Source organism: Esox lucius, chromosome 22 (genome assembly GCF_011004845.1).
Source record: "Esox lucius isolate fEsoLuc1 chromosome 22, fEsoLuc1.pri, whole genome shotgun sequence".
NCBI classification, from domain to species: domain Eukaryota; kingdom Metazoa; phylum Chordata; class Actinopteri; order Esociformes; family Esocidae; genus Esox; species Esox lucius.
The window spans coordinates 8,041,523-8,053,550 of NC_047590.1; the positions used below are offsets into that span (position 1 = coordinate 8,041,523).

The 12,028-nt window shown below is 40.6% G+C and overlaps 1 protein-coding gene across 8 annotated transcripts in view; it reads right to left on the reverse strand.

Moving 5' to 3' along the window:
- Positions 1-5,522: 5,522 nt before the first annotated feature.
- The window catches only part of adarb1a (adenosine deaminase RNA specific B1a), a 48,426-nt gene continuing 41,920 nt past the window's right edge, over positions 5,523-12,028 (reverse strand). For 7 of the 8 annotated variants that reach the window (XM_010891012.3, XM_010891016.3, XM_010891015.3 and 4 more), the window contains 7 exons: positions 10,734-10,848; positions 10,322-10,490; positions 10,007-10,161; positions 9,677-9,845; positions 8,641-8,822; positions 7,707-7,885; positions 5,523-7,571 (listed from right to left, as the gene is read on the reverse strand). In XM_010891012.3, coding sequence (XP_010889314.1) covers positions 7,395-7,571; positions 7,707-7,885; positions 8,641-8,822; positions 9,677-9,845; positions 10,007-10,161; positions 10,322-10,490; positions 10,734-10,848 — 1,146 coding nt within the window. In that variant the 3' untranslated portion in view covers positions 5,523-7,394. The remainder of the gene's footprint in view (positions 7,572-7,706; positions 7,886-8,640; positions 8,823-9,676; positions 9,846-10,006; positions 10,162-10,321; positions 10,491-10,733; positions 10,849-12,028) is intronic. The other variant, XM_010891013.3, reaches the window with a different exon arrangement.

The following is a 12,028-nucleotide window of genomic DNA, read 5'->3' on the forward strand; positions in this document are numbered from 1 at the left end:
GTTGGAATTTTCAAAATGACACCAATGCTTTACAACCACATTAAATCAGTAGCGTACACATGCCATGTCAGACATCGTTATTTAAACACAAGCTTTAATGATAGAGTTATATGAGTACAATTTATGTGACCGCTTGCCTAAGAGGAAGTACTTCTGTCACCTACCTAAAATACATTTTATATTTATAATTTTCTAATATTACTGAATTGTGTTAAGAATAAAAAAGTAATGCAGCATACTGTAGCCACTGCTTCAGGTGCACATATACTAAGCATATAACAGAGCTACAGTGGATATAAAAAGTCTACACACCCCTATTAAAATGCCAGGTTCTTGTAATGTAAAAGAATGATAAATCATGTCAGAACTTTTTCCACCTTTAATGGGACCTACAACGTAAAGAATTCAATTGAAAAACAAACTGAAATCTTTGAGGGGGAAAAAAATAAAATAAAAAACTCACAATAACCTGGTTGCATAAGTGTGCACACCCTTAAAGTAATTATTTGCACCTTTTGATTTTTTTACAACACTCTTTTTGGGTAGGAGTCTTTTAGCATGGCATATCTTGACATGGCAATATTTGCCCACTCTTTGCAAAAGCTCTCCAAATCTGTCAGATTGCGAGGACATCTCCTGTGCACAGCCCTCTTCAGATCACCCCACAGATGTTCAGTTGGATTCAGGTCTGGGCTCTGGCTGGGCCATTCCAAAACGTTAATCTTCTTCTGGTGAAGCCATGCTTTTGGGGATTTGGATGTGTGCTTTGGGTCGTTATCGTGCTGAAAGCTGAACTTCATCTAACGGACACCTGAAGGTTTTGTGCCAAAATAGCCTGTTATTTGGAACTGTTCGTAATTCCCTCCACCCTGACTAAGGCACTAGTTCCAGCTGAAGAAAAACAGCCCCAAAGAATGATGCTCCCATCACCATGCTACACTGTGGGTATTGTGTTCTTTGGGTGACGTGCAGTGTTGTGTTTGCGCCAAACATACCTTTTGGAATTATGGCCAAAAAGTTCAACCATGGTTTCATCAGACCATAACACATTTTCCCACATGCTTTTGGGAAACTTGATGTTTGTTTTTGCAAACTTCAGCTGGGCTTGGATGCTTTTCTTTGTAAGAATAGGCTTCCGTCTTGCCACCCTTCCCCATAGCCCATTCATATGAAGCATACGGGAGATTGTTGTCACATGTAGCACACAGCCACTACTAAATTCCTGCAGTTCCTTTAATATTGCTGTAGGCCTCTTGGAAGCTCCCTGACCACTTTTCTTCTCGTATTTCATCAATTTTGGAGGGACTTCCAGTTCTTGGTAATGTCTCTGTTGTGCCATATTTTCTCCACTTGATGATGACTGTCTTCACTGTGTTCCACGGTATATATAATGCTTTGGAAATTCTTTTGAACCCTTCTCCTGACTGATATCTTTCAACAATGAGATCCCTCTGATGCTTTGGAAGCTCTCTGCGGACCATGGCGTTTGCTCTGAGAGGCAACTAAGAAAATGTCAGGAAACTCCTACTATTGTTTTTCAATTGAACTGTTCACATTATAGGTCACATTAAAAGTGGAAACATTTCTGACATGATTTGTCTCATTTTTTTACATCACAAAAACCTGGCATTTTAATAGGGGTGTGTAGACTTTTTATATCCACTGTATATATTCAGCATGGGATTGATTCTGGTTTACTGTTAGTTAAATGAGAATTTAAAGGTGAGGTTTAAAAACAGTAGTCCAACCTGAATTCTACTTTTGGGAACACAAAACATTTTTGAGATCAGATGTTTCAACTGTAAATAAAGTGGCAAAATGTGATACCAGTTCCATCTCAATCCACAGGCTTCCACTGACCAGGCACTGGGCTTGACAACCTTGATGTTTTAAATGTTTATACATTCAGTGCCGATTTTCTTCATTAAGCTTGATTTTTTTGTCCAAGACTTTCTATGTGTGACTTTATGAGAGCTAAGTCTTGTTGCTGGTTCTCAATATCTGCAATGCTTCTCAGAGCAAAATCCTTTTGTTCACTTTTTTAAATATCATTATATGTCCTGATCACTTTTTGTATTTAAATAGTGGCTTAAGTTAGATAAAGTTTGGAATATCTGTTTTAAGAAATCTGAGTCATAGCATATAGTTGCTCTTGGCACATAGATTGCTTTCAGGGTAATGAATAATCTAACATCAAGTTGGAAAAACATTTAATACTCCTTTAAGCACTCTCCTAGTATTTCTTATTTCCTATCCTTTATCAATATCAACACAAACATTTTCACAAACTATATTGAACAAAATACAATTAAATGAGCCATAGATGGGTCAACATCTTACTAATCATGCGCTTTTGCAAGCTGGTGACATTTGATGTCTTTCTTCAGGTACCAGTCAGGGCCAATAGTGGAAAGGGCCAACCCATAATTGAATTATGAATGTCAAAATGCAAATTTTAGACAGCACACTATCATCTACATATTTTACCCATGAATGAAAAGTGTTTTTCTTAATTATTCTGTCTGCTGAACCCTTCCAGGCTTGTAGCATAGTAATAGCCAGAAAGGTAAATGCTGTCCATTCATAAAAATCCCATATTCATACAAAATCCTTTGTTTAGATCCAAATACAGTGAGTTCTAAATGTATATGGACATGTATGTCTTCCACAAATATGTTTTAATGAACATTTATTTTCATCATGTTGGCTGGTCTGTTTAGAAATTACAGCACTTTTTGTACATAAAGAACAGGGCAAAAGTGTTGGGAACCTGAAATTCATACTAAACCCATTTATTTGGGTAGTAAGTGTTTATTTGAAATATATATATGTATATATTATTATAAATAAACAAGGTGGATAAGCAACTGACAAATAAACTCTGTTGATAAGCAACTACCACGTTTACATTTAGAAAAAGGTTTAGAGTAAGGTTTAGGCTAATGGTTTAGGCTAATGGCTTAGGATAATGACTTAGGATGGGCTTAGAATAAAGGTAAAGGTTAGGGTTTTGGACTAACAGATAGTTGATAGTCTCTAATCAACTATAATATTACATTACATGGAGTTTTGACCACCTCCAGTCCCTAGAGAAATATTTGATTAAAAAAATGTTGTACCGGGAATGGCCTGCTGTCTGTTGTGAAGCCTGAAGTTCAAAGAAGAAAGGTTGTACCTATTCAATAGTAATAAATATTGTTGGAATAGAAAATGACCGCAGAGCTTCCATGGTCACTCACTGTCGTGCCACATATATCAAATCCACGGAGCAGAAAATTAAAATGGAAATGTAGGCCTTGATCGAGTGTGAATCCTGTTGACGTAACATACATTATGGTAGATGGGTGGTCCCTGAAATGATACCTGGGGAAATAAATGGATAAGGCATAGAGGAGAATCACATTGAGCACATTGAGCTTCATGAATAATTGTCTTCCAATTTCTAGGAAAACCATTTTTTCTTATTTACTTTCACACTTTTAAAATCCATTTGGTGGTTCTGTCTAAAATGTTAAATGCCAAGTGATTTTGCCAAACAGTGATTGCAAATGCCAAGGGCTGACATTCACATCGTCTCGTCCAGAGGCGGCTATTCAAGGTTCTATATAATTTCACACTGTACTTCATTAGGAAAACTTTGTGTTTGTGTAATGATAAAATAAGGTTACACTTTTTATAATTAACTATTGAATTGTAATACGTTTCTAACGCATGTCACCTAGCTTCCTTTTCAAAGCTGTAAATATATTTTAAATAAAACACAGGTATGTGGATTCACTTTATGAGCCCTGGCTGATGGTATTGCAATGTGTTTCTTTCTGCAGTCTCAACAGAAAACCTTTCATTAGCTTCCGTTCTGCTGGTCTGTTCTTTTTCAGGTCCAAGGAGTCTTATTCCATTAAATAAGATACTAAGCTACTTGTAATTTGCCATCTGAAATCCAATGGCTATTTACACAAGGAACCTTGTACATTCTGCTGTGGCTTACTCTTTTGCTGAGCAATAACCCATATACTGTACAGAACCAGCAGTTTATCACGATTTGGATATGTGACGCTCCCAAAAAGAACATTAGTAGACACACCAGTTTGGCTGCAGGGTGTGAGTCTCTGTGTGTGTGTGTGTGTGTGTGTGTGTGTCTGGTATACTGCTGATAAGTGTTTCCTGATTATGTTCGAAATGCAGCTGTTAAGATCCCAAGTTTCTTTTTGTAAAGCGCGTGCATGGTGCTGGGTCTCAGGGGGGAAGAAAACACTGCTGAGGTAAAGTTCTGTTTCCTTACCATCTGTTATGGACCAGTAACTGGATGCACTGTACATTGGGTCCACGGCTCCATTAGCTGGGTAATGGAGGTTGATCATCGTCATCAGGGGTAGCAAGCTGTGACAAATGAATAATTTGGAGGGAATATTGAGCTACTATTCTAGAAGTGGAGCCGGTCGCTCAAACAGTAAAACATTACAGGTGCTGTTACTCAGCAGTGTTGTTGGAAAGTCCCGGATACAGCTTCTCTTTGAACGTATTCTTCAACCATATAATACTGTATGCATTGGTTAACATAAGTGCAACTATTTGTTAAACGTCCAATTATTATTTACATAAGTGCAATTTGCATTATGTGGGCACAATTGCAAAAGAGAATTTCTTCTGTCTGACTGCAAACATACACGTCCATGAGTTGATCTAGACAGGAGAAATAGGCTACAATAAATCTGTGCAGCTATGCTGGACAAGGACATAGAGAGGCAGAACCATTCATTTTTCACCTTTTAGAGACTTAACTTCCTTAAACATAATTTGCAGATAAAACATGAAAGTTGGGCAGGCATGAAGTGTCCTTCTCACTAATCCTACTTCACCTCCACTCCCCAACATCGTTCATTCATTTTTTCATTTAATATTATTCACCATTTCATTATTTTAAAAACCAAATGTAGTAAAAGAATAAATGAAAAAAAAACACTTCCAGAACACAAATTTGGAACAAATGGACAGATTTGTAGTGATATTTGGACATAAACATGAAAAGACACCAACAATAAAAATGGGAATAGTAACAGCCTGATTATTAGGGTCTCTCTCTCTCACTCTCTCTCTCTCTCTCTCTATATATATATATTTTTTTTTTTTTTTATATATATATATATATATTTTCTGTTTGTTTTGATCCCTGTTGAGGCAGAAAGGAGAGGTAATCCATGCTGAGATTACCATTGGCTCTCATGTTGCACAGGTGCTAGAGGCTGATATGACACAAAGTAATATTCCTGCACCGCCTCACGTGGAGATAGTGGTGAGGATTGTCCAGATAACATTTAATACAGACAGCAGCTGCCTACCACCGTGTCAACAGCACCGCTGCTGAGGTGTCTTCACGGTTTCTATAAAATCCTCATGGCAACACTTTGGACTTTTCATACATTTCTGTGTCACATTCCTTCTTGTTTTGTATTGTCACGGTCGACATGCCTTGTCCGTGCATGAAGTAGCAATTACAGTGAGGTGAAGGAAACAATCAACAATTTCCAAAATCAAACAGTGTTCATATTTATTGTATATGTTAACTTGTAGGTGTATGATTTTTTCTCTCCATTTGGTTCATTTTATTTTCCTCATGCTTTATAATGAAACGTCATGCAGTAGGATGGTTCACATCCTTCACACGTTAGTGGACCGGGCACATCAATGGAACATTTCAACATTTCAACAAGATGGAAAAAAAAGACCCAGTCGACGTTCACGGTCAACATTCACAGTCAATGTTTCACAACTCGGTCAAAGAAAGCAGACGTACGTAAACCAGTTCAACAGCAACAACAACAACAACAACAAAACAAAAAAAAACACACAGGTTGTGCTTGGTCCCCTTTTAAAAAACTGCAATAGCCTTGATTCTTGTGGATTCCAACAACTTTTTTAAATAAACAAAGAAGGAAACATGCCAAGAACGAAAGCACTGAGAATGCATGAGGGGGATAAATACAAAATAGGGTTGTGAACAGGAGTCAAATTTTGATGGGAATACTTGGATACACTACATCAACATTAGCAAGGCTGATATAATTACATTTTGGGTGTATCCCATTTTTTGGAGGGCAACGTTAACTGTTTAAAATTGACACAAAACACGTCAAAATCATTAACAGTTTCATATTTTTGAATTGCAAAGTTAATACAGGGGGAAAAATCTAAATAAATGGTCCAAATAGGTGACACTGCGCTATGTAATCAACACAGTAATCCAAATTAAGTGACCAGAAACTTGGTACGGACATCATACATCACAGAATAACCAAAAGCAAATACAAATATTATTTAGTGAGGTAAGGCGGCGTACGATAAGACAAGGAGAACAAACTACAGACACGTCAACACAAATGGCAGAACATGAGCTAAAATAATTTCTGTCGTTTTCTGTCAAGCTCTCAACAAATGGTACACACTGATAAAACGTTGTTTGGGTAGGGAAATAAAAAAAATGGATGTAGTCCACCACATCTGACTGGGAACCATCAGTGTGAGTCATCCAGAAATTGCATAGCAGATAACCGAGCTGCAAGAATGTATGCCCAAAGAAATTTTACTTTCAAAGGCCATATATTCTTTAGCGATGTAATTTGCTGTAAAGGGAAAAAGGAATTAAATATTTCTGAAAAGTTATAGAATTTAGACAGATAAAATGTAATTATCGGTATAGAAAGCATTCTCAGTCGAATTTTCAAACTCAAAAAACATGTCTACTATTGTAAAAAAGACATATTGTCCTCAGAGAGGGCAATGGTTTACATCTCACCGAAGACAGAAAGAAAACACTGCGCTTAAAAAGTGCAAGAAAAGATGTCCACCTTCAAGAAAAGATGAGGAATGGACACATCACTATTTTTAATAAAGAATACAGCAACATTTTTATTGTCATGACCACTGCTGTGAAGTAATCTGGAAAGCTTTCTACATATTATGAATCACACAGTGAATGTGGGCAAAGTTTTGTCTTAGACAACCAACTAATTTCAGCCGATCGTTGCAAGTACATGTATTGACTCATTAAACGAATGCCCTGACAAAAACTAAAATCTCCAGTTTTACAGTTGTCAGATTTCATGTGTCAAGTCCTCAAGTGGAATGAAGACCATGAAATTAACAAAACGTAAACAACGATCGGAATGTTAAAACTCCAAATTCAATATCTTAAGGTGAAAATTAAATGATTGGGGGGGGGGGGCGGTTTGGGTGAGAGTCATCCATAAACAGAACAAATGAAGTCTAAACGGCTGGTAGTGGTAATATTCATTCATGGTAGCCTCCTCTTCCTCCCATGAAAGTGACCATACAAATATAATCACTAAGTCATTCTAGACTAAGATAGTGATTATGTCTCTATAACAGCGATCCGCTCAGGTCTGGAGTGAAAACTGATCTTGTTCAATGGGCTTCTTGACCCAGGCTCCAAGGCCTGCCTTTTGGAATTCCTTGGTCAGAGTCTGCTTCGCGGCGTGGTACTCCAACGCAGCCTGTTTGGCATCATGGTACAAGCTGGGCTTGGCACCTTTTATCCTCAGAGTCTGTGAAAGCTAAAGGCAACAAGAGACAGGTTTCAATTGGTCAATAATTAGACGTAATTAGATGCAAACCACAGGCAATCAACTGAACAAACAAATGGAGATCTTGGGAAAGCGCATTAAAGAGCCGGTGGGTACTCAGCCGACCTTGCAGTACAAGCGCACCCAGCGGCTGTAGAGGGCGTGCTTGCAGAGCCTTGAGGGCCGCCCCAAGTCGTCTTTGCCAGTCATGGCATTTATAACCTCAAGCCCTTGGTCCCCAACGGTCCAGTTCACACTGAAGTTTGGAGCTTTCCCCGGCTGCCGCGCCTCTGCGTTGCTGATTCCTGCAGGAAGGGGAAGGTTAGAAATATCCCTATCCGAAATCTACAGCACCAGGCAAAAGATTAGACACACCTACTCATTCAAGGGTATTTCATCAGTTTCACTGTATCCTGTACTGTTAAATATTAGTGACATAAAAACCTTAAGATAACACATATAGAATCACAGAGCAAACATAAAAGTGTTAAACTGATCAAATCACATCATATTGTAGATTCTTCAAAGTAACCACCCCTTTGCCTTGATGACAGCTTGACAAACTCTCTGTGTGTGATTTATTTAGAATTCAAGGTTCACTCAACCAGCATGGCCACCATAGCATCATCCCACCTGGTTTGCGCTTAGCGTGACTATCATTTGTTTTTCAACAGGACAGTGACCAAAAAACACCTCCTGCGTAAGGGCCATTTGACCAAGAAGGAGACTGATAGAGTGCTGCATCGGACGACACAATCACCCTACATCAACCCAATTAGTATGGTCTGAGATCAGTTGGACCATAGAGTGAAGGAAAAGAAAACTACAAGTTCTCAGCATACATGGGAACGTAAGACTGTTGAAGAAGCATTCCAGGTGACTACCTTATGAAGCTGGTTGAGAGAATGCCGAGTTTGAGCAAGGCTGTCATGAAGGCAAAGGGCGGCAAAAACCTTTTATTGGTACTGTATATGTTTCCGGTACAAGTGCTTTGCTTGACGAAACTCAGTAGTAACATGTAGGAGTACCACTAGAGTAGCCGGGCAACCGAGCTGCTTACCGCTCAGAAGTGGCCGGTTGAGGTTGAATGTCTGAGGCAGGTCCTCAATGTCGGCGATTCTCTGGTACATGGCTCTAGAGAGGTGGTCGGCGTGGTACAAACTGCCAAGGATAATGCTGGAGAAATAGATCGGCTCTGTGAAGTAGCTCATCAGGGAGCCTTGGATCCCGACCACGTTCCACCTGAGAGATTCATAAGGGCTGCTTTTGAGTCTCACAACCCTTTGAGTCTTACCATCACAAAGTACAGAATGTCCAGAGTGCAAGACACAGATACAGTAAGACCCTGGTCTGTGTTAAAAATCGACACATCTCTGATTTTACCCTGAACGAATCATCTCCGCATGCAGTTTTGAATTAGATTTTTCCCCCTATTTTTCCCTGTTTTTCACCCAGCTAATAATGCAACCTGTGTTGAAGAAAATACGATGTAATAGCCTCTCTGTTGGACATTTCTTATTTTTCAAATATTAAGCTCCACTTGTAGTGATGAAGGGTGTTTATTGTCTGGAATAAGAAACTATTCAAATGGTTCTGATTAGTGCATTCCTCAGGCTATCTCCTAACACTCCACGGCCTCCCCCCACCTCTCAAGTCCCAATCACTTGTGTATCACTACGCCGGCAGAGCAGTGCTCCAGGTGTGATTAGGCTAGAGCCGTGATTAGGCCTTTGATTAGTTTTCACGGAAACGGCATCCCCGCTGGCAGTGCCCAAGGAGCAGAAAGAGCTCAGACTGCAGGATGATAATCATGAACAATATTGTTGATTTGTACACTTTAAAGCTCAGGAAAGTTTGTCAGATCGTTTGTTAAAGGCATATTCTTAGGGCACATGTGATTGGCCAAAGCTAATGCCTTTGTGGAGATATCTGACTTCAGAAAACATCCGCCGTAGTCGACAATAACGGGATCATCTGCAGCTTTGCGTTGTTGGCGTTCTTACAGTCATCCAGTTCAACACATACACTTTACGAAAATGAGATATATAATAAATAAATACAAGTACTAAAAATGAGTGCTGGAGATGGAGACAGACCTGGCGATCTTGTCACTGCAGGACATAGTGAGGAGCCTCTCCCCCTGCAGTACTCCGTCCCAGGTCTGGATGGTGTTGCTGACCTTCACCGGGATGGTCCCCTCCCCAGACTCTATCTTCGTCCTCAGCTGACCACGGGCTTTTCTGTTAGGATGCTTGTCCCCCTGATCTGTGGACGGAGCGAAAGCAGCGCGTTGAAAACGAAGCAGGGTCCGTGTTTCAGAATGAGGATGATCAGAAGGGAGGACTAGCGAGGTTTTTAAAAGGAAGAGCATGAGAAAGGAGACAGAAACGAGAAGGAGATTAAAGCCAGCTAGGGAGATGTTTTACCCTCAAAGGCAGCCTCGTGGGGTGAGAAGATGCGAGCGTCTCCGCAGGGCGACGTGCTGATGTACAGGTGGAACAGCACGTTGTCTTTCAGACGGAAACCCTGCTTGTTCTCACACTTCATAAATATCGACTTCTGGTGATCCTCCCTATTGTTGCTATGGGAGACAGGCAGGTGGGACAGACAGATGCTTGGAAAGATGAGGGTCATTCATTCTCCATATCGCCGGTTTGTGTCTTACAGTAAATTTCAAACCACTTGTTTCGTTGTACCGGCCGGTTCGTTCTTACGCCGACTCCGCGGTTACAGTGACTCACCTGAGGAAGTGTTCGAGCTGTGCGTACAGGTACCTAACCAGGGACCGGCGAGCGATGATCTCGGCATGGCAGTCGTTCAACGCCAGGCCGCGGTCACTCATGTACTCGCCGTTTATACACTTGGTCCCCGTGGAGACACAGATCACCTGTGCTTCCTTGACATCACTGCCTGGAGGGACATGTGACACTTTAAAAAGGTATCTACAGTAAACTAGTCAAGTGAATACAGCATGTTCAGTATATGATAAGATCGACTAGGCAATGTGAAGCGGTAGCTAACCGATGAAAACTAGGCCTGTTTCACTCTATAGGACCTTCTCAGTGTGATGCACGAAGCTCCGACTGGGCCTCCCTGATTTCACAGACATTGGCAATCAAGTCATAATTTTCTCATAAGTTCCTCCAAAAGTACCTGTTGTCATGACAACACCTGCTAGGACTTTCCGTCGTGCGTGCGGAGATGTGAAGTTATCCGTCAGCTCACTGAACTTGTCAACTACCAGACCGGACACAGCGTCGGCTAGAACCTGAGGTAACCACCAAGCATTACATGAGATACCAGGTTTTGGCATCATAACATCAAAAGAAAAAACAGGAGCAGTATACAAGTGACTTTAAACATAGATAGACCAGAAGGTAGGACACAGGAATGATGAAGAGATTTCAATTGAAAGCCAGTAATCAAGTAAATATGTAAGATAGTCATCCATCTGTGTACAAGTTATCCTGAAACAGCCTTCAGAGGTTCCTGAAACTACAGCTGTAGTTGTAATTTAGCTGGAATTTAAGGCCAGGTAAATACTGTGCTGGTGCGGGTGGGCAGCTGTCAACGTTTTCATATCTAGCAGTGTAAAATGTCCTAAACCATCTTGCTGCCTAATGAATACATTGATGTTTTTGAATTGTACGTCTTTGCATTTGATTTTGTAGTTACCTCAGACAATATTTTAATAAAACAAACTTGAATAGATTCACAGGTTGGAAATCACAGAGGTTACGGCAAACTGGGGCACTGAGACACAGGCATTCTCGAACCCGAAGCGCCGGTGGGAGAACAGAAGATGCACTAGTGAAGTGTGACAGACCAACCTACCTGTTAAGTGACGAGACACACTGGCTGCAGATCAATACGTTTGGATAAGGATGACTGACAGACAAGGCTCCCGGGGAGCTTAAATTCTGCGACGCAAATCATCCATCCATTTCACTGACTGATTTGATCTAAAACAGGCTAACAGAGCAGGCGGGTTGTCCAATCAATAGGTGTGTTTGAATAGCATTCAGGAGCTGATGTTAATTAAGATTACCGTTTAGTTCACCTCGCCTCATCAGTTGTTATCTCCGACAGGAGGGATTAAGGGTCCGGGATTAAGTGATGTGTAAATAGATTTCAGTGTACACATAGCTACGTGGAAGGTTTCAGGATTTAATGCATCACTGTCTCTCAAAGCCTCGTCTCCTTTTCAATTAAGCCTTGTCGGAGGGCTTATAACGACGCTGACGCTGGTTAGGCCATCACGTCGGTTACACAAAGAGGAGTTAATAGGAGGTGAGGGGCGGCACACTGCCTGCAACGGGGGGATGAGCTGAACGGACGGCGCCGGGCCATTGTTCTCTTATTTCATCGAATTGGACATGTCTGAACATGCTGCTTCCCCACTTTGGACAATTAGTGACAACAATTTAAACCCTTGTATATGGACGTTG